The sequence below is a fragment of the Mus musculus genome, chromosome 1 (assembly GCF_000001635.26).
Source record: "Mus musculus strain C57BL/6J chromosome 1, GRCm38.p6 C57BL/6J".
NCBI lineage: Eukaryota > Metazoa > Chordata > Mammalia > Rodentia > Muridae > Mus > Mus musculus.
In genome coordinates this window covers 58,039,918-58,060,539 of record NC_000067.6, presented here as the reverse complement: position 1 = coordinate 58,060,539, position 20,622 = coordinate 58,039,918, and the positions used below count along the sequence as shown (strand labels likewise).

General features: G+C 44.5%; 1 protein-coding gene across 2 annotated transcripts in view; it reads right to left on the bottom strand.

Moving 5' to 3' along the window:
• Positions 1-20,622, bottom strand: part of Aox1 (aldehyde oxidase 1) — a 76,602-nt gene that overhangs the window by 45,871 nt on the left and 10,109 nt on the right. For both annotated transcript variants that reach the window (XM_006495630.4, NM_009676.2), the window contains exons 2-12: positions 19,047-19,104; positions 16,902-16,998; positions 13,297-13,405; positions 11,051-11,177; positions 6,815-6,876; positions 5,803-5,892; positions 4,246-4,326; positions 2,982-3,126; positions 2,316-2,408; positions 1,354-1,505; positions 1,068-1,161 (exon numbers count right to left, since the gene is read on the bottom strand). In XM_006495630.4, the coding sequence (XP_006495693.1) occupies positions 1,068-1,161; positions 1,354-1,505; positions 2,316-2,408; positions 2,982-3,126; positions 4,246-4,326; positions 5,803-5,892; positions 6,815-6,876; positions 11,051-11,177; positions 13,297-13,405; positions 16,902-16,998; positions 19,047-19,104 (1,108 nt within the window). The remainder of the gene's footprint in view (positions 1-1,067; positions 1,162-1,353; positions 1,506-2,315; positions 2,409-2,981; positions 3,127-4,245; positions 4,327-5,802; positions 5,893-6,814; positions 6,877-11,050; positions 11,178-13,296; positions 13,406-16,901; positions 16,999-19,046; positions 19,105-20,622) is intronic.

The window sequence follows — 20,622 nt, the reverse complement described above, 5'->3', positions numbered from 1 at the left end:
GGTGCTATGCTATTTTATTTGGTTATATCCCATTCACAGCATCTAAAGCTTTTGATCAGTAGACCAGAGGCAGGATTAGTTTAAAGCCATAATAAAATATAACTTAGGAAAAAAAATCTAAAAAGATTTTTGTATTTGTATTCTCTCATGTAACCTGACTGCTCATGGCAGGAGTTTTTTACAAAGGTGTGCTACTTAAATTGATACCCTAAATATAAATCCTCCACCTTAAGATTATTCGGTAGTTTAGACGCTGTAAGGAGTGGATATATATATATATATATATATATATATATATATATATATATCAGAAAGCTAGCTCATATCTTTAAGAACAACCTCCATATATTTGTAGAGTTCCAAATTATAAGAATTTCCTAATAACTGTTAGACAAATTGGTGTAAGAAACAAAATCCCTGCACTGAATTTCAAAAATAGCACTTAAGAACATGAATAAGTACAGCAGAAGGTCCAACAATTATTCAGTTGAAAAAGATCTATGTGCATTCAATGAAGATAAGCTAAGTACAAGTCCAAAGCAGGGAATGGGAGTCAAACCCCAGGTGCCATGGTGGAGTGTCTCCAACAAAGGACTCGGCGGCTCACAGAACCTGTGGTCTTTGCCAACGATCAACTCACATTAACCCAAAACGTAAATGCCAGAGGCTCCTTGTCACATTTACCATCACAAGGATGTCCAATGCAGGGTAAGAAAATGCCTAGCAGATGTGTGTGACCTATAACCAATAGGCTACAGGAATCCCAGGATAGCTACAAATGCAGCCAAACACATTTGTAATTACAGCATCAGGTCTCAAGGTCAAATCCTTTGGTCTTCTGGTAGAGCGGGGTCTCAAGAAGGAACAGATGGAGAGACTGGCAGATAGTTTTAAGAAAGATTGACCAACTTTTCAGCCTCAAAAAGGCAAAGGAAATTATTATTACAATGTGTTGCCATTTTCCAAATTGAACGTCCTGCCTGCTCAGAGGTGATAGGAACAAATCAAGGTTATATTACTACCCACCCCCCAAAACACACACACCCCAAGCAGAGACTGCTGTTTACCTTTGGACAGTAAGTTGAGGGTACAGTTACCCACAGCCAGAAGGGGATTCAGATCTGAGTCCAGATGTCTGCTCACAATGTGGCCCCCTAGAGACTTTTAAGAACAGACACTTTCACGTGTTACATAGTTACAAAGCGTAAGAACTAAGATGCGGCTTTAAGTCCTGTTTTACAGAGTGGTTCTCTTCATTTACTTTAAAGAACCCAAAGGAGTCACCAAGACATGAATGCCAAGGAGTCACCCAAAACATGAATGCCCAATGTTTCTTGTCAAATACATACATACAGCCATGTTCCTGATCTGGGAGCCAGCCAGAGTTCTCAGGTGCTTCAGGAGAGCACGGTATGTCTGTGTCTTCTCTTCTGGAAGCTTCTGGACTATATCAGCCAGAATGTCCTTCACCTGATCCAGGCTGAGGCCAGCACCCAGGGTCAGCCCTGAAGTAAAGCCTTGTGTGAGTAAGCTACATAATCACTGATGGCCTCAAAATGTTAGACCAAAGCTACAGGCATGGAACCTTTACACTGGAGGCATTCGATTGCGCTGCTGGTGACACAGTGCTGACTGTGGTGACAAATGACCATGATGGAGCTATCGATGGTGATGGAGGTGGCTGTGGTGATGGCAGTGGTGTGTGATGGGGTTAATGGTGGAGATCATGAAGGCTGGATTCTTTGAATACTGAATCTATCACATTTCGCTGGTAGCTTAAAAAAAAACTCCATGAATTAAACTAGGAGATATTAATAGGCTCATTTCATGGTCACAAAACTGAGATCCAGTTCAGCCACCTTCCCAGGATCTTAGAGATGCCATATGCCATAGTCCAAACCCACCCCACGGTGACTGCTGCTTCTCACTATCATTAGACCAATTTCCTTCACAGAAATGAAAAGGTCAGACTATAGCTGCTTAGTGCACAGCCCTTTCCCTCTGCTGGGCTCTGGAGAGCAGCGAGCTTGCTCAGGTTTCTTCATCTTTTACTCTGCACTCACAACACAGACTCTCCCTTGAATAGTCTCCCTGATCCTGCAGATATGAAAGTTTCTCAGTGAAAATCTGACTTCTCACACAGCATCTAGTGGAACTTTGGAGAATTCTTCCTGGACTCCCTCCAGATCTTCACCACACTGTCTGTAGAGAAGCCGTGAATTGTGACTAGAAACGACTCTCGCCTGTTGCTCTGTCGGACTAAACAGCTAACTTGATGAGCGCATTTCCATAGGAAAAGAAATCTAAGAACTCACCATCCCTGGCCTGGCTTATGACACCCAGCTCTTCAATTCTGTCAGGAGAAATTATGATGGGGTGGAAGACACCTTTAAACTTTACTTCAGGTCCTAAGGGATTGTGGTAGAGACACAAGATTAGAACAAAAAGACACAAATGACTCTCTACTTTGAATTATGACTAAACGAATGTCTTTGCACATAAGGAAGTTGTTTCCTTTTATTGGTCTGTTTATTGCAAACCACAAGCAGAGATATTTAGGGAGCCTTTGGAATTGTTAGCTCTAAAACGCGTGTGATACGGAACACTCAGATTCGCTTGGAGCAGATCCTGAAGGCCCTGCGAAGAGATGGGCAGCCACGCCAGGCCTATGTGGGAAAGGTGAAGGCTCCAAAACTGCTGTCTCTATAAAATATGCCAGAGCCACTGAGAAGCCATCCAAAGAGGAAAGACAGAGCAGTTTCAGGACGAGAGCCAGTGTGGTACCCAAATGGAAAGCCAGGATACCTGTACCCTGATGCTGGTTTACCATGTGGCCAGCAAGCCTGCCAGTGAGGCACAGGGCAGGCAGCTACCCAATGCTGTAACATTTCTTAAACAATACTGGGTTTTCTGGCTATTTTCCTGACATCAATACATTGAATTTGCTCCCTCATAAAATATCCCAAGAAGAGTCTACATACCCACAGAAGTGTACCCCATGACAATAGGGGCCTGGGGATACTTGAATTTAGCTTCCACAAGTTCCTTCAGAGTCACGGGGGAAATCCATGTCACCCTCTCACCATAAAACACTCTGGTCTTTGGTGGCTGTTTCTCAGCTATTCTCTATTGAAAAAACAACAGGGATTTGAGAGAGCTTGTGACAAAATTCTCTTCTGCTTTCACTCTAGAGAAAGGAAATCTAAAAACTAAATTTCGTGAGCTAAAAATAGAGCTTCCCCAGGAGCCAGAGTTCACAGTTTAAGGTCTGACGCAGTTTACCCATGGAAACAGCTCCCATCGGCTCTGACATCTCCCAGAAACCCATTTTGGCGTTCGCTAACACAGCAACATGCTCAATTTTGCCAAACTGTCAGAAAAATGAACTCGCGCATAAGTGGGAGGGGAAAACGAGTTGATGTTGAAGGACACTGATTGCATGTCTGTGACTTAACCAGCTGTGTGTGACATCCTCCACCCCTTGTGCTGGCTCTGCCCTCCACCTCTTCCTCCTCCCGCCCACACATTCTGGACTCTGAGGAGAGGACGCTGGCTGGCGCCTGTTTGCCCATCAGTATTTTTTTTTCTTTCTTTGTAATGTTTTCTTAATTCTTTGAGAACATTATATATGAATGTAAAACATCATTATTAAATTCCTCCCATTCCTCCCCTAATTCCCCCCAGATTCACCATCCACCCTCTCCTCCAGCCTCCCCGAAACCCCTGTGCAACTTCATTTTCTCCTTTTTATTTTTTTTCCAAAACCTACTGAATTCAATGTGTGCGATCCATCCACATGGATGTGGGGCCATCCACTGGGTCATGGTCAACCTAGGTCATACCCTTGAAGAAAACTGACCATCCCTTCCCCACAGCCTTTAACTAGCGACAGTGTGTGAGCTAAGGCTGGGCGCCGTGAGCCTCTCAGCTCTCCGTGCTGGATGTTCACTGGTTTGTCCTTGTGCAAACAATGACTTCATGAATGCAGTGATTCTGTCACATCCAGGAGACACTCTTTCCACCCCGTTTCTCTATGGTCCCTGAGTCTCGGGGGTGGGGTAAGTGTGATACATAAGTCCCATCCAGGCTGAGCACTCTGCAGATAATTACTGTCCACCCTCTGACAAGCTGTGAATTTAACCACTTTAACCGCTCTCCCCTGCACAGTGTCTCTGAGGAGATCTGGGATCTGCACCATGAGATTTTGAAAAGCCTCCTCCTGACATCGTACCATGAGTTCCTTACCATTAGCTCGGGAGGAAATATCAGCTCTTGGGTCGGGTCCAGTGGCAGAAATTCCTCTTCTGAGAACAGTTCTGGACTTGTCTTTAGAAAGAGAAAATGACAGAAGTTATCATCATAATACCTCTTATTCTCAGGAGAGAGCTCCGTTACAACCACTGTGGGCGCAGAAAACCACAGACAATTTGAACTTTAGGCTTTTATACACACTACATTTTTTTTAAAAAATCATTCTTATGGTAAATCTTTGCAACATACTCTAGTACTAAACATACCCTACCCCCGTCTTTTCATTTTTATAAAAAAGAATCTATAATTACTCATTGGCATATCTGAATTACCAGCATCCCTTGCCATGTGCTTCGGAGTCATTCATTATTAAGTATAATAATGATTATCTGAACACAGCACTGCGTGACTGAGCTAGTCAGTCTGATGGCCATGACAACTACTTAGTGACAGATGGGCAGGTGATGTATGCCCCGTGGATACACTGGATACATTCCAAGTAAGGCAGAGGACAGCGTAGTCAGAGTTCATTACGCTATTCACAATGGCGTGGAACTTGAAACATAAAAGATTTCTGGAATTTCCCACGTAATGCTTTCAGATTGTGGCTGAGCACAGGTGACTCGGATGGCGGGAGGGGAAACAGGTGACAAGGGCGAATACCGCACCTCTACCTTAAATGTTCTGTAGGCTGAGACTGGAAGAAGATGGCCAGACCTTGGGAAACAGAGGCAGGCATGTTGGGAATTCAAAGCCAGTCTTAGTCATTTGACAAATCTGGGGACAGAATGGGTTTCACATGGCCTCATCTTCCCACAAAAGGAGACAGACAAAAAGGACCTGATGATCAGTCCTGGTCCTAGCTCCCGGTCAGGGACCTGACATCTAATAACTCTGCAGGCGTCAGTGGGCCTCTGCACTCTGCAGCTCCCTACACACTCTCCTTCCAGTTTGGGGACAGTGAAGGAGACAGGCAGGAGCAGCCAGACATTGAGGACTTAACAGACAGTCGGCATTGCCACCTTTCCTGACCTTGGTCTTCCATCTCTGTCTCCACTTTGCTTCTGGTCATTGAAAATGACAAAGTTGGTGTGACAGGTTTATAAAATAGAGTCTTTTGCTTTCAATTGGTGTAATAGCTGTACCTGTTTGTGGGGCAGAGCGGCACTGTGGTATATGCACAGGGCGAGAGCACGTTAGTGCTTAGCATCCAGCATCTCATACATGAATTGCTTCAGTGTGTTGAGAAGGACTCTACTAGTTATTCTGAAATCGTCAACTAATTGTCAAACACAATTACTCCACAGTGCTACAGAGCAACGAGAGGCCACACCTCCCATCTAACTGTACCACAGTACTGTCGACTCTCCTTCCTCCATTCCCCACTCCCTTGCAGGCTGAATTCTTAGAATACAAAGAGACGGTGAGCATGAGAGGGGAGCATGTTGACACAGTCAAGTTCATCAAACTGAGCAGCCACTGGTTCTGCTGAAGAGATGTCAGCCACCTCACATCTTGAACAACTTTATAACAACCAAGCTGTGCACTGACCTTATCTTCTTCCTGGGATTCTGCCAATCCATTTATTTCTTGATCCAAACAGCACACCCCATTTTCTTTACTTTGACAGCAGCCAGAGGCCTGATGGGGGAAACACACACACACACACACACACACACACACACACACAAAACAAATCAGTCAAAATTCCTCGGGGGATTCTCTTGGTAACTGGGTGCTTGCAGTTGAAGCTGCAGAGGCAATATTGGAAGGTGGCATATGAGAAAGCCATTTAAAGTTCAGCATATCCAAGCTAACTCGATGGAAAGTCTGAATGCTAGTCTAATGAAGTTTATAAAGGTCTTAATAATAACCCTGCCCTATAGCAATGAGCATTAAGCATCACTATTATTAATACTGACAATATTTTAAATACCACTAATAATAGTAACAAGAATCAGCATCTTACTCTGGTCTTATCAATGAGGTATTAATTCCATAGTTCATCTTGCAGAAATGATTTTCTGGTGGTGGGGAGGACCAGCTGTGGCTAAATGTGTTTTAAATGCCACAGGGGAGCCATAAATCGTATGGTGATTTAAAACCAAAGAAAAAGACTGCAATGTCTTTCATAGGTTTTTGTTTATTAGTTTTATTAATATTAACGATTGACTGTCTACTAATTAGTAGGTGGTGACTGTGCCCTGGAGAAGGACAGCCTCCACTGGCAAGAAGCCATTCCAGTAAAAACATGGAATGGCTCAGGGACAACTGTGCCATATAGGGACCAGGGAGGGTCCCTAACTTAGGCAGATAGATCAGGAGCAGCTTCTTGGAAGGAACGACTCGTGGCCAATGTCAAATGCTCAGATGCTCACAGCTTGATGCTCCAGGCAGTGAGGTGATGCCCCCTGCCCAAGAATCCCACACGGGAATTGTCGACCTCGTGCTAAGCAATGGTCCTGTATTAGCAGAAATGGCTGTTGTCGAAATCATATTGGGCACTCCTACACTGTTTTATTTTGGGGAAAATACATTTGACCATGTATTTCTCTCTACTTACTTTACAGAAAGTCTTGCAGGCATCAATTATGGGCCTATATCCAGTGCAGCGGCACAGATTCCCTAAAAAGACAGAACCAGCTTGGTTATCGCTCAAATACTCCAGACAGAGGCACAGAGTCATGAGAGGCCACGTGACTGACACCTCAAAGCACACCCATCTTAGAAGTAAGCTTTATTTGATGCCTTAATTCTGAAATCTTGTGTCTCTGAAATTTTATTTTTACATCAGCATCTTGGGATATTTAAGTCAAGAGTCCTGAAGTGTATTTTAACATCTCACACCTGCACTCACTCTCTGTAAATACAGTTTATACCCTCGTCTTGTGACAGATGGCCAAATGATGCAATAATCTTAAGACACAAACTTTTTCTGTAGTTACAATCAAGAAGAAAACTTAAAACAACAGCCACCTTATTGAGATGTTACGGACATAAAAATCAATATTTGTCTCATCAACTGATCAGTGATTGGTGTCTGCGGACATAGGTGTGCACCTGGGCGTCCATGCCCACAGTCATTACCCTCAGCTTACCCACCACCCTAGGATTCCTCATGCCATCTATTTTTTAAATCATTTACCAGAAAGAAGTTATTTTACAAAAAAAACTACCGTCTCAGCGACTGTTTAATATACAACATAGTATTGGTAGCTATGGGAACCAAGTTGAGTTTATTACTCATTTTGCATGACAAACTTTGTAACCTTTGATCTGTAATTCCTCATTTTCTCCTTCTCCTACTCAAGATAATACTATTCCATCAAAGTCTATTCACCAGCTTCTAAAAATTGGACTACTTCAGTTTCCAGAAATAAGCAGGAAGATACAATGTTTGCTCTCCTGAGTCTGACTTGTTTCAGTTAGCATAATGTGCTATGGTTCATGCCTGTTGTTACAAGGATAAGGGTCAATGATTCTGATACCTCGGACTCAAATCGTATGTAAATGCAAAGTGTTTTATTTTGCAAAAGTCCAGCGCACTGGGGTCTCCCATTACCAAGACAGAGAGACATCCAAGTGAGCTTGCAGGCCTGCTTTAAAGCACATTTGGGAATTCTGCGGTAAGTGACCTCTCTGTCTATTGGGTCCATCTCTAGGGAACTTCCATTACCAGAGAGTGGGGGCTGGAAACTTGCTGGGGAGGTCTTGGAGCTGTTACTGAAGAATTAGCTGAGGAAGTCTGGGAACTGCTGCCAACCCATTGCCCTTGCTTCAGGCCAAGTGGCTGGGACATTTCACTACCTGGATGTGAAGGTAGGAGCCTGGGTTTTTTCTATTAGTAATTGACTTGCCTGGGCTTGCCTGGACTTGCCCAGTTTTTTAGGCCTAGTCTCCTTAACTGCCAATTTGAAGTCTGTCATGGAATCACCTTGCCTTCCCACAAGTGACAGGATTTTTTTCCCCTCCTCGCTTTTAAAGAAAGATTCCCCTCCTTATTAGTACTTACTGTGGCATCTATCAGTTTTTGACAGAGGCAGAGTAAAGGAAACAAGGAGAGACAGAGAGGAAAGTTTCAGTTGATAGAACAAAGATACTCTGTAACAGTAAAGAAGAGGTAAGTAGTTTCTTTCTGAACCAGGAGGCAACTAAGCACAAGATAATTTACCACAAACACGCTGGTCAGAGCTTCTCTTACAGCAGTGCTGTGTTCTTACTACACCTCCAATATGAGGTCAGACTTTATTTGGTTGTGTGATCTATGTATGCTTGTGTTCCTGATGATGTGTGCACAAGAATGTGAGTACATGTGCAGGCCAGAGATGGACACTGGATGTCTTGCTCAATTGCTCTCCACATTACGTTTTATTAATCATTCCATTCATTTGCATCTCAAATGATATCCAACCTCCTGTTACCCCTCCACCAACTCCCCATCCCACATCTGTCCTTTCCCCCCTCCCTTTTGTCTATATCAGAGTGCTCCCCTACCCACCCACACTGCCCCGCCCCACCACTCCAGCATCCTCGTACTCTGGGGCATCCAACCTCCCCAGGACAAAGGCCCTCCCTCCCATTGCTGTCCAGCAAGGCCATCCTCTGCTACATATGTATCTGGAGCCATGGATCCCTTCAGGTACACTCCTTGGTTGGAGGTCTAGACTCCGGGAGAACTGGGTGGTCAGACCAGCCTATGTTGTTCTTCCAATAAGGTTGCAATCCCCCTCCATCCCTCCAGTCCATCTGCCAGCTCCCCCACCAGGTTCCCTGAGCTCTGTCTGATGGTTGGCTCCAAGCATGCACGTCTGCATTGGTCAGGTGCTGACCAGACCACCCCAGGAAGTGCCACACTTGGTTCCCGTCCGCAAGCACCTCTTGACCACACCAACAGGGTTGGGCTTGGTATCTGCAGATATGATGTATCTCCAGGTGGGGCCCTTCCCTATTGGCCTCTCACTGAACTGACATTTATCAAGTCTACCAGGTAGGCTGGCCAGTGGGTTTGTTGATCCTCCTGTGTGTGATGCATGCTCCCACAACCAGCACTGCAGTTATACACCATCACTTCCAGACTCTTACACAAGTGGTAGGAATCGAAACTCAGGTCCTTACCATAAACACTTTACTGACAGCCATGCCCCAGCCCCTGAGGCCTTATTTTAGAAACAACACAAGATTGAGTCTCTAGTGATTGGTTTCCCCAAATCTTCATTCTTTATACATTCCCCATGCATGTCTAAAGCATCCTAAAATTTGAGAATCCTTTGTCAGTGTTTACAGCCATAAAGCAACGATTTAGGTGCTATGTCACTCCTTGTACCTGTGTTCCTTCTCTGAGAGTCAAGGAAGCATTTCATAGAGGAAGTAAATGTGAGAGCTTTAGACTCGTGTTTTCTGAGCAGAGATAAAAGAGGTAAGAGACAAAGACAAACAGAGCCAGGGAGCCTTTCACCAGGGGAACAGTTTTGAGTTTGAAAATCTTCTAATGCCTAAAACTTGTTCAGAGCCTTATTGTTGAACACACACACACACAGAGGACAGAGGGCGGGGGAACGGTGGCATGAGAGAGGGACAGGGAGAGGGACAGAGAGAGAATTGAATTTGGAGGCACAGTTCAGAGTAGAAAGGAGTCATTATAATAAGTATCCAGTGCAGTGAGGGCATCTGGACTTAGAAGCTGCTTTTGCTAGAGATCACTGATTCTTCACTTGGGCTTACTGGCATTGATGGTAATTAGACCCAGTTTGACACCTGCCACCTCTGCCTCACTTCAATCTCCTTTGCCCTACCCTTGAGTGGGATTCCTGATCCCCTCTGCATGTCAGCATGCAGTCCTTTACAGAGTGTCTATCCAAAACCGCTATTCCTCTCCCTTCAAGGTTGAGCCCACCAAAACAAATAACATGTTTTTAAGAGTCACAGGCACAGTTCCAAATGTCCTGTCCAGACTCTTGAAGTGGTACCAACAAGTCTTCCATTATTGTCCTATAACTCCCAGGAACAGTGGAGCTCTGCAGACTGACTGCCCAGGAAGAGCCTGCTAGGGTAAGGATCAGCCATCTCCTGAGACCAGGTTCTCAGCTTGGTAGATAAACATCCGTTGACATCAATGAAGATTACCCCTGATCGACAGTGGCTTCCTTGTCAGCACAGGGGAGGCAACACTGGGGCCCAACTTTGTAATCCCCTGTTTCTTGCACTGTACCCTCTATTTAAAGCCAGTGTTTCAGAAAGCAGCATTAGTAGACATTCAGTCTCCCTTCTTTCCCCAGTATAATCCCACTGAAAATGTAAATCCCTTCCTGCCCTTCCTCACTTTTCACATTTGATCTCTCCAGGATGAGGGTTGAGACCCGATTTGGGGGCTTGGGGGGTAAAGGGAGACTCCCCAGAGTCAGGCCTCTCTCCTAGGAGTCCACTAACAATGGGAAATGGCAAGAACAGAGCAGCACTCAGACCCCAGGGTGGATGAATAACCCAGCTTTCTGATTGGAGAAAACAAGAAAACGATATGGAGAGAGAGAAGGAGGCAGAAGCAATCCATCAGTCAAACACAATGTGCACACCTGGTTGCAGGTGGACTTCAAGAGATCAACTCTTCCCTACAGGTGGGATAATGTATGATAAATCACTCTCTAAATCTCAGCTTCTCCATCTATTAAATGAAGATAATAGTGGCAACTATCTTATCAAGTTACTTAAACTAATTGCCAAACAGCATTTAATTTAGCACGTGGCATATAGTAGGTGTCCAATTATTACTGTCATTATCACTTAAAAATAAAACCATACTTACCACCAAGGGCATCAGTTAACTGATCTAGAGTGGGCTCTGGATGGTTCCTGAGCAGTGCGTACATGGACATCACCATCCCAGGAGTACAGAATCCACACTGGGTGCCGTGACACTTGGCAATTCTCTCCTGGAGAGCACAGCAAGGTTAGAAATGCAGACCTTGCACTTTGTTCCGGGCCTAAAACATCAAAGCGACTTCCACAAGACATTTTTGCGTTCAGTGGATTTGGAGCAAAGGCCTTCCAAAAGCCTTCATCTCATCTCATGTGGCTTCCTTTGGGCTGGTCAGTCTGACTCTTGAGCCCTGTAAGCTGCCTGACTTTATTTAAGACACTAGTTCTGAGCCTTTGAATAACCAGGGAGCTTACCAGATTACCAATTCTGATAGCTATTCCCAGCTGTCAATTGAGCTATTTCTGGAGTGAACTACAATCCAGAAATGGAGGGCACACCTGTGATCCAGATTTTGAGGCTAAAAGACATGTATTTTTTAATCCAGATTTTTGAGATATAGTAGCCATGAAAAGCTTAGGCCCAGGCAAGGTGGTAGACACCTTTATTCCCAGAAGACAAAGGCAAGCAGATCTCTGAGATCAAGGCCACCCTGGCACAGAGCAAGTTCCAGGAAGCCTAGATCCAAGCCTAATGGCACAACCTTTAATCTGGGCCACATCTTCCGCTGGAGGCCTATAGAAGGACCATGGAAGAAGAAAGGTTTCTTCTTTGCCTGCCTGCACTCCCTTGCCAGCTCATCTGTTGGAACCTACTTCTTCAGGATTCCAGCTTAAACAGAAGACCAGCTAAAATACCTAGCCTCGTGGGACTGAGCAACCACTAGATTCTTGGACTTCCCATTCACAGCTGCCCATTGTTGGGTGAGATGGACTGCAGACTTTAAGTCATTCCAATAATTTCCCTCAGCATATAGAGATATTCCATAAGTTCTGTGACTCTAGAGAACCCTGACTAATGTACCAGTCCCACCCCACTAACACACCAGCTCAACTAACTTAAAGTGTCAGGGGTGAGATAAAACTGTGTGTCTTAAAGACTCCTCATCGTGCAGAGAGGGTGTGAACCACTGTAGCAGAGGAAGTAGAATAAATAGCCAAATTATATTCAACTTGTAAACACGGACTACTTAGGCATGATCACATACACATCACATACACACATACACACTGCACACACATGCAACACATGCACATACCACATACACATGTACATATCACATACATGCACACATACACATGCACACACCACACAGCCACAACCACTCAGTGTATCATGAATGACTTGATCTTCCCACAGCGGTGTTAATGCTCTAGCACTCGGGAGTTTACAAAGCACAAGGACCCAGAATCCAGACAAGATAGAAACCCTGCCTTTATTTCTTCTGTATTTTTTCCATCCCTTCCATTTCCTCTTTGGAGTCTGGCTTACAAGAGAGAAGTGCCTTCTGGCTACTGTCTCAGAGCAGCATTGCACCAATGAGAGCTCAGTGTCAGTTGAAAAAAACGGAAAGGGCCCCTTTGCCTGTGTGAGGGCAAGTCTCACAGGGTGCCCAGGCAGCATCTCTTCCATTAGCTTAATGGCTTTCAAAACATTAAACCAAAGCTGTTTATCACATCTACAGAATGTCATGTTTGCCTATTTCCTACGTGGCTTCCATCTTCCACCCACTGCTCACACAAGCCCTCATTAACTAGGTCAGGACAGAGAACAATGGCGCATTGGAAGAAGCGCATCCATTGGTAAAGGGGTCTAGGTCTGAAGACAGCCCTCAGAAAGTCATTGCTCTAAGAGAAGCTGCAGACTCCATGACAGAGCCCATCCTCGGTCAAACTCACCCTCAACACATCTGTTGGGGCTGGAGTGTGTGTGTAATTTTTTTCAATCCGGCTTTTAAATCAAGTTATTTTCCACTTTCCAACAACAACCTCCAAATTGTATGTGGCATTGCACCTGGCTTGTGTTCCCCTCTGAGTTTGGAGATGCAGGACGGATTGTCCCTCTAATCAGAACACAGGGGAAATGAAGCGGGTCATGTCAGCAGTTCCTTAAGAAGGGAGTCTTCTAGCCTTCCAAAGCATGCTCCCAAGAAGCCAGTTACTCATGTATCCCAGCATCCCAGCTGAACTCTCAGCCCCAGCTGGGTTTAACTGTTAGGAGTGACCAAGCAGTCCAACCCAGACTTCCTACTCTTTGTACCTCCAAGTCCTCTTAGGGGAGCAGGGCACCCTCACCTGAATAGGATGAAGCCTGGTCCTGGTGTTGCCTAAGCCTTCTACCGTGGTGACTGCTGTACCATGTAGAGAGCAGATGGGGGTCAGACAGGCATTGACAGGATGATGCCTTCAGAATGCAAAAGAGAAGCACAAATTACAAATTACTGACATCAGTGGGAAAGAGGACTGAGCACCCCCTGGGTGCCTCCAGGAAGAGGGTTAGGAGTGATGGCTCAGGCTCTTTATCTGTGTTTCCTCTTCAGCACACACTCATTTTACAGACACAGCATCTGAAAATCAGAGTGATCTATTCAGGGTCACAGCTGGAGTGCTGGTGGCAGAATTAAAATTAGACCTCAGAATTCCAATTTCTGAACAGCCTCCACCAACTTAATTATTTCCCTTCTAGATCGGGGCTGACACTCTCTAATTGCTTGTAACTGGCCATGAACCTTAAGCTGCCTCCATCCTGCGGGTGGAGCTGGGCCAAGGCTGGCTGGGCAATAAAGTGAGTTTGATATTGCCATTCAAAAGAAGAGTGTCAGGTAAAGAGCTATTCCACCCTGAGGGACCACTGCTAAAAATGCCCCGTTCCAAATAACACTTCAATTGTTCCCACTTACTAAGCACAACTACAGATGGGAAATAGACAAAAGAGGCACATGCTCAAAGCCCACAGTAATCTGCAAGGATTTGAACTAAACAAGGATAAACACATTTTATCAAATAAAATCATAAATACTTTAAAAAATCATAATGTCCATTATTAATAAAGGCCTGGGGAAATGGGACCCCTACCACTCATAAGAGTGGAAATATGCTCTCTTGGAGTCCTTCTGGGAGACAATTCATTTGGAAGACATAAAAATAATTTTAAAATTCACATGCTCACTAACTCTGCAATTATACCTTTGTAGATATATCATAATTAAATGGTCGTGGACATAAACACTACCCACAAGATGGTTCACTGATAAATGCTAAAATAAAAAATAAAAAATAAATCCCCCTCTTTGGGGGTTGGTTTTGATGTAACACACAAAGCTGTGGAAATTGTATTTATTATTTGAAAGGTATTCATGAAAATGTAAGAAACATTTGCACGTTTAAGCAGAATATAAAGTTTGCTTAAAGAGGATAAAAGCAAAAAAAGGAAGAAAAGATATCACTCATTGATGAGGGAACATAAGAACCAGGTGACTATCTATGTGTTCTGTGTGCCAGGCAGAGCTTCAAGTATGGGGACTCAGGAGTGAACAGAGACAGAACAACCCCAGAGGACTGTGCCTTCTAGCCCAGGGAAGACAGACAACTTGAAAGGTCACTGAGGCCCTGAGAAGGACTGTGGATACATGAATGGCTCGTGCAGAGAGGGGGGATTTGACTTGTGTGGGGAATCAGGGAGAGATGAGAATATGAATGCTTCTGCAAAGCTCTGGATGATCTGAAGGAGTTCAACACGAACGGCAGATGGATAGCATATGTGTGGACCCTGAAGTGGGAGTGAGCTCAGACGTCTACAAAGAGAAGGAGACAGAAGGAAAGTCAGCAGGGGTGAAGCCCAGTGGATGTGGGAGACTAGCTACTACCCAAGGCTAGAGTCAGGCAAATCCCAGGTAGCAAGTGCCAAGGAAGGCTTCCCAGTGGCAGTGAGTTTGAACACTGGCCTAAATATACTCAGCCACAGAGTTTAAATGTAACAAATCGTAAGACCATCTTGCTCCAAAACCAAAATAAGCCAGAAAAGCTACAAATTCATACAAAAAAAGAATTCATTTCTCTAGGAGCCATTGACAGTTGGTGGCTGCTAGGGTGATTCGGTTTTCTTTAGGATGTGGTATATGATAGCTCCAGGATGTTAGTATTCTGTCTGGACTCCACCCTCAGTTACCTGGCAACAGCCAGTTATGCCCCTCCCCACAGTTACCTGACAATAGCCAGGTAGGCCTGGCTCACTATAAAAGGAGCTGCTTGCCTCCTCCTCTTACTCTCTCTCTTGCCTCTCTCCCTGGCCTCTTGCCCTCTTGCTCTCTTCCCATCCCCTTCCCCCCTCTCTCCACGCAGTCATGGCCAGCCTCTACTTCTCTCCTCCTTTATCTGCCTCTACTACCCTCTTAACTCTCCTCCCCACGCCCTGAATAAACTCTATTCTATGCAATATCTTCATGTGGTTGGTCCTTCATGTGGTTGGTCCCTCAGGGGGAAGGGATGCCTCGTCATGGGCCCACTAAGACATCCCCTTCCCCCACACCTCACCACACTCCCATAGAACATATATTAATATTTCTTTATCTTTATATAATCATAACACAGGAGATGACCCCACACCCAAGAGGACACGGGTAGCATAAACTGGATTCAGTGAGTTATTTTAAAAGGCATGAAATGGGAGTGGGGTACATCCAGGAATTAGGGGAGGAGAGGCAGGAGAATGATGATAATAAATGGTATGCATGTACAAAATTCTGAAAGAATTAAATTAAACATCACATATATGTATAAAACAAACTGATCCCATACACAGAGAAGCTTAATAAAACTATACTTTACTAAGTGTCAAATCCTAATAAGAGACAAGATATATGAACAGTTGCTCTCAGACCTAAGATGTAGTTGTGTCTCTGAAATGTAAGGAAAATAAAGAGCTCACCTAATATCAGAGGAAGGAAGGAGAAACCAGGCTGTTTAGTCAGCAGACCATTAATGGTCACATGTGGATGGGTATAAAGGGTTAAAACAAAGAGCTGAACTCTTTCCCTATGAATGTGCCCTGGGTGCTTGGGATTGGGGTAGTGGCTCAAAGTGGAGGTGAGGAAGGGACTGAAAGAATTTCCCCAGGTGAGCAGGTTCTGTAACAAAGATCAGAAAGGGCAGAACTGAGAGAAAATGCTAGGCTTTCATTGAGTATAATGTTATCATGTTAGGGGCTAAGAATAAGGCAACATGGCTGCCAAAGATTTTGTGACGCCTAGAATGTAACAGAGGAGACCAAAAAGGAACTTTCGGTATTCTAAAAACCTGACAGTCTGGCTGTGAAGCCTGGAGAGGTTTCTTGGGGAATGCAGGCATAGCAGAGCCCCAGCTCCCACTCAGATTCCAGTCTTCCCCTTGAACGTGGGAAATGAGGACAGGTGCTTTAACAAATGCATGAGTGGAGTCCCAGAAGAAGAGGGGGAGAGAGAGGCATCGTTAAATATGCAAAATATCAATGTGTTGAAGATAAATGCAGAATGGAAACAAAATAGGAAACCCCGGTGGTTTTAAGTAGGAGAGTGATGCTGTCTAATTCTTTCTTGGAGCAGAGCTCTGACTTTCAGATAGAGAATACATGCATGGGAGTAAGAAGATGTTAGTGGGCCCTGACTACAGACAGTGAGTGTTGTGTTTACTCTCCACTGCTATTTCAAAGCAGCCTTCCTTCCCAGACAGCAGAGTGAGGCAGCTTTTTGACTCCCTGAAGGGGGTAACTTTTCCAGTCTATCCGTATTCTTGTTTATCATGGGAATCCTCTGTGCTCAGTATAGTTCTTTCCCCATAGTAGACGTTCTACACACATTCACCAAATGAGAGAATAAAACAAAGGACTGAAAAGTTCACCCCTAACTGGACTTGGCTGCACCTACCTGATCGCCTTGGTGCTGGGGTTGTACCGCGAGATCATCACTGTGCAGGCCCCACAGCCCCCGCCTCCACAGCCATACTTAGTTCCTGTGAGTCGGACTGGAAGGAGCTCTGTTAAAGAGAACATCTCTATATGTTTTTCTTTCTAGAATAGCCCTGACCTTAGGAAGCAACGCCGTCACAGACATGTGTAAGAAACTTCAGTATGAATTCAGCAATGGCTGCCGTTTAAGTCTTATAACTTCCTGCTTCCTTTTGGATGTTGCAGCTTACACCCACCCTTTGTATGAAGCTGGGACACAGGCTGCTAAAAAGAGGGCCAGACTGAAGAATGAAGAGTCTATGCGTGTAAGTAAGTGTCTGAGAATCAGGTAGGAGCACACTGTGTCTTAGCCCTGGATATTTGCCCTCATCATTATGTAGGTCTCTGATTACAGTACAAAATGTAAATATCTTATGAAATGTTTGTGGCACACTGAAACACAGTAAATCATTTGTCTGCTTCTTCTAAGTCAAAACTTCTAACTGTCCCCTCTCATCTGTCCCTCATTATTCTATAGTAGCACAAACCTTTAATTTAGTCACACACAGAGCTAACCAGAGTAGAAAATGAAAGTTTCCAATAGGAAACTTTGTGTGTGTGTGTGTGTGTGTGTGTCTGTCTGTCTGTCACACACATAAGGACAGTCATTCTCACACAACACGGATTCAGAGACTCTCACACATAATGCACACTCACACATACACATTCACAGACACTCTCACTGAAATGTTCTCTCAGACACAGACCCAGTCACACATCCACACATACATTTATCCATTTAGGCACACTCATCACACACACTCACAGGCCCACATTTGTGGTTCTGCCTCACTGCTGGGATGTGGGGACTCCACCATGCAGACAAAATGTGGAACGCTAGACTGCATTTATCCTGTGCTGCCATCGGGTGTTGGGCTTGTAGGAAGCGCTGATACACCACTCAGGGGATGGGAGAACTCAGCCTAGGGTAGGGACCTCAGCTCGAATGAGAAATGGCATAGACTGAAGCCTGAGCTGAGTTCTCAAGCTCCTGGGTGTCCTGTCCTGGTGGGAATCACTGGGAGTCATCAGAACAGAAGGGGCCCATGGGCTGAGGACAACAATCACAGAAGGGGGGATGTGGAACTCCGGCTTAACTCAGTTTCTGTGAATCCCAGAGCTCAGAAGGGCTTTCTGCAGGAGACTTAGACTGCACAGCTCTGTAGATGTCTTCCATGTTCCCCACGGCTTCTTCCATGCTCCCCATGGCGGTTCTTGATGAGAGAGACAATCCTTGGTTCCAAACTGTTTATTGATTGTTTGTTGTTGAAAATCTGCCCATACCACCTCCTCAGGGTAGACCAGAGAGATTAAATACCTTGTACAGGAAGGAACGTCCGGGAAGGGAAGCTTATTGGCTAGACCCTCAGTGTCTATCTAGATACCTCATTAGCATGGAGAACTCTGCTCTGATCTACTTGAACTGTGTCAGGAAACTTGGTAAGGTACGGTAGGCCTCTCCCCGCTCCCTACCAGATCCCTGGCCTAGAACATGTGATAACACTCCCCACACACTCAAAAACTCTGACATACTCTCATTCCCACAAACTCACACATACACCCATGTGTAAACCCATTTGCACACACACTCAGAGACTCACTAATACATACTCAAACACACTCGAGCACACACACACACACACAGAGGCAGGCCCATACACATACCTAACACATTCAAGCATGCATTCACACTTACATGCATGCACACATTCATCCACTCACTCTTACTCAAACACACACATTCTCCCACAGTAACACACAAACCACTTACAGATACACTCACATTCAACACTCACAGACACATGGACTCGAACATTGTAGATCTCAAAAACACACCTATAAAACCTCACACAAGCTCACGAAAAGTTGCACACTCACATTCCTCCCACATTCACACATAAAAACATACAAATGCATACTCAAACATGCTACAGACTTCCAGATATATGAATGTACACATATGTTCACAGACAAACACGTACACAATACACTCTCACAGACTCTCACAGGCTCACGGACTTAACACACACAAACCGACACCCTCACAAAACACAGCAAAGGATACGATTCTTCCTCAGGTATGGTAAAAGCATCATTTCAGGATCGACATTTTTTTCTACCACCTGAGCAAAAGAAACATAGTTATGCACACAGAAATGAGAGCTGGTGTGGTGTTATGTTCACACCAGTAGGGCCCTGTTGATTTGAGAGAAATGTTTCTGTGAAATGCAAATGTCAACATACAAGTAACAGGATAAATCTCCAACCCCCTACTGTCCCTTATCCCATATCATCACTGTTCCCTGAGGCGGTGGCCGTTTCCACTCATGGGCACATCAGAAGCTCTGTCCACTTCCCCTGGAAAGACATGGAACTGAGCAGCGGGGTGGGATGGGGAAAGCAGGAACAGAGAGAACTGCTAGCAGAGGAGAGCATTTGAGAGATGGCTGCAGTAACTTAAAAGACTCCTCCGCTGCCCCCCCCCCCCACCCTGCCCCAGTACATTGAGACCACATCCAACCAAGTCCCCAAACACCCAAATGAAGCAGCAAATTCATATCCTGGGCGAGCCATGAATGGCTGTGCAGCCAGGCACACTCAAGCAATGGGGCTGACAGTCAGGTGCAGAAACTGAAATAAGATGGCTGGTCATGGAATCCTGCTTTCTCTATTTTGATTAACAATTTTAAAAATTGTTGTTTTAAGCACACACGTACTGCACAGACATACATGTATAAGCAAAACACCCATACACATAAAATTTAAATGTAATGCTTAAAATATTCATATAAACCCTGACCATCTTTCTCCATATGTGGTACTTTGGCCTTTGGGGAAGGAAGGAAGAGAAGGCATACATTCCATTGCTGACTCCTCCCCTGAACTCTACTCAGGCACTTGCAGGACAAAGCCAACTCTAGAGGAACATGCAGTACAGACGAGCATCCTGCAAGCCATGCTTCTTTCTGTCTGCTCTGGTCTGTGAATGCCAAGGGAATCTCAAATGCATGGGGCATGAGAGCAGAAGAGGGGACCAGCTGGGGGACCTCAGTAGGGAGAGGATAAATAGAAACAAAGCAAAAATGCCACAAATCCATTTCTTTATGTGCTAACTTAAAGCATTACATTTAAATTTTATGTGTCTGGGTGTTTTGTTTATACATGTATGTCTGTGCAGTCCTCCATAATAAAAGGTGTTAGAACCCTGTATAGCACTATGTTAGATGGTTTAAAAATAGAAGTAGAAAAAAAAGATAAATGACTTAATTGAGATTAATACAATATTGATTATAATTACTATCAGCCTGATAATTCATATTTTATCCTTACTAGTCATGCAGTGTTTTGTACCAAATATGAAAAGTGGATTGATAAGCCTTAGAGAGACTTGTAAAAGAAAATAAGAAAAATATTCAGAAACAGACAGAGGAATTTGGACAAGACCCTACTGTACCAGTGCATAATGAAACTGAAGAGGGGCAGCCTAAAACTGTTAGAAAACCAACCTTAGTTTATCTAGTCAATATACAAGACCTTTCAGGATGCAAAAGACACCCCCAAGGTTATGAAGAAGTTAAGTCGAGTCCTATAGACATGCACTGGTACGGTAGGGTCTTGTCTAAATTCCTCTGTCTGTTTCT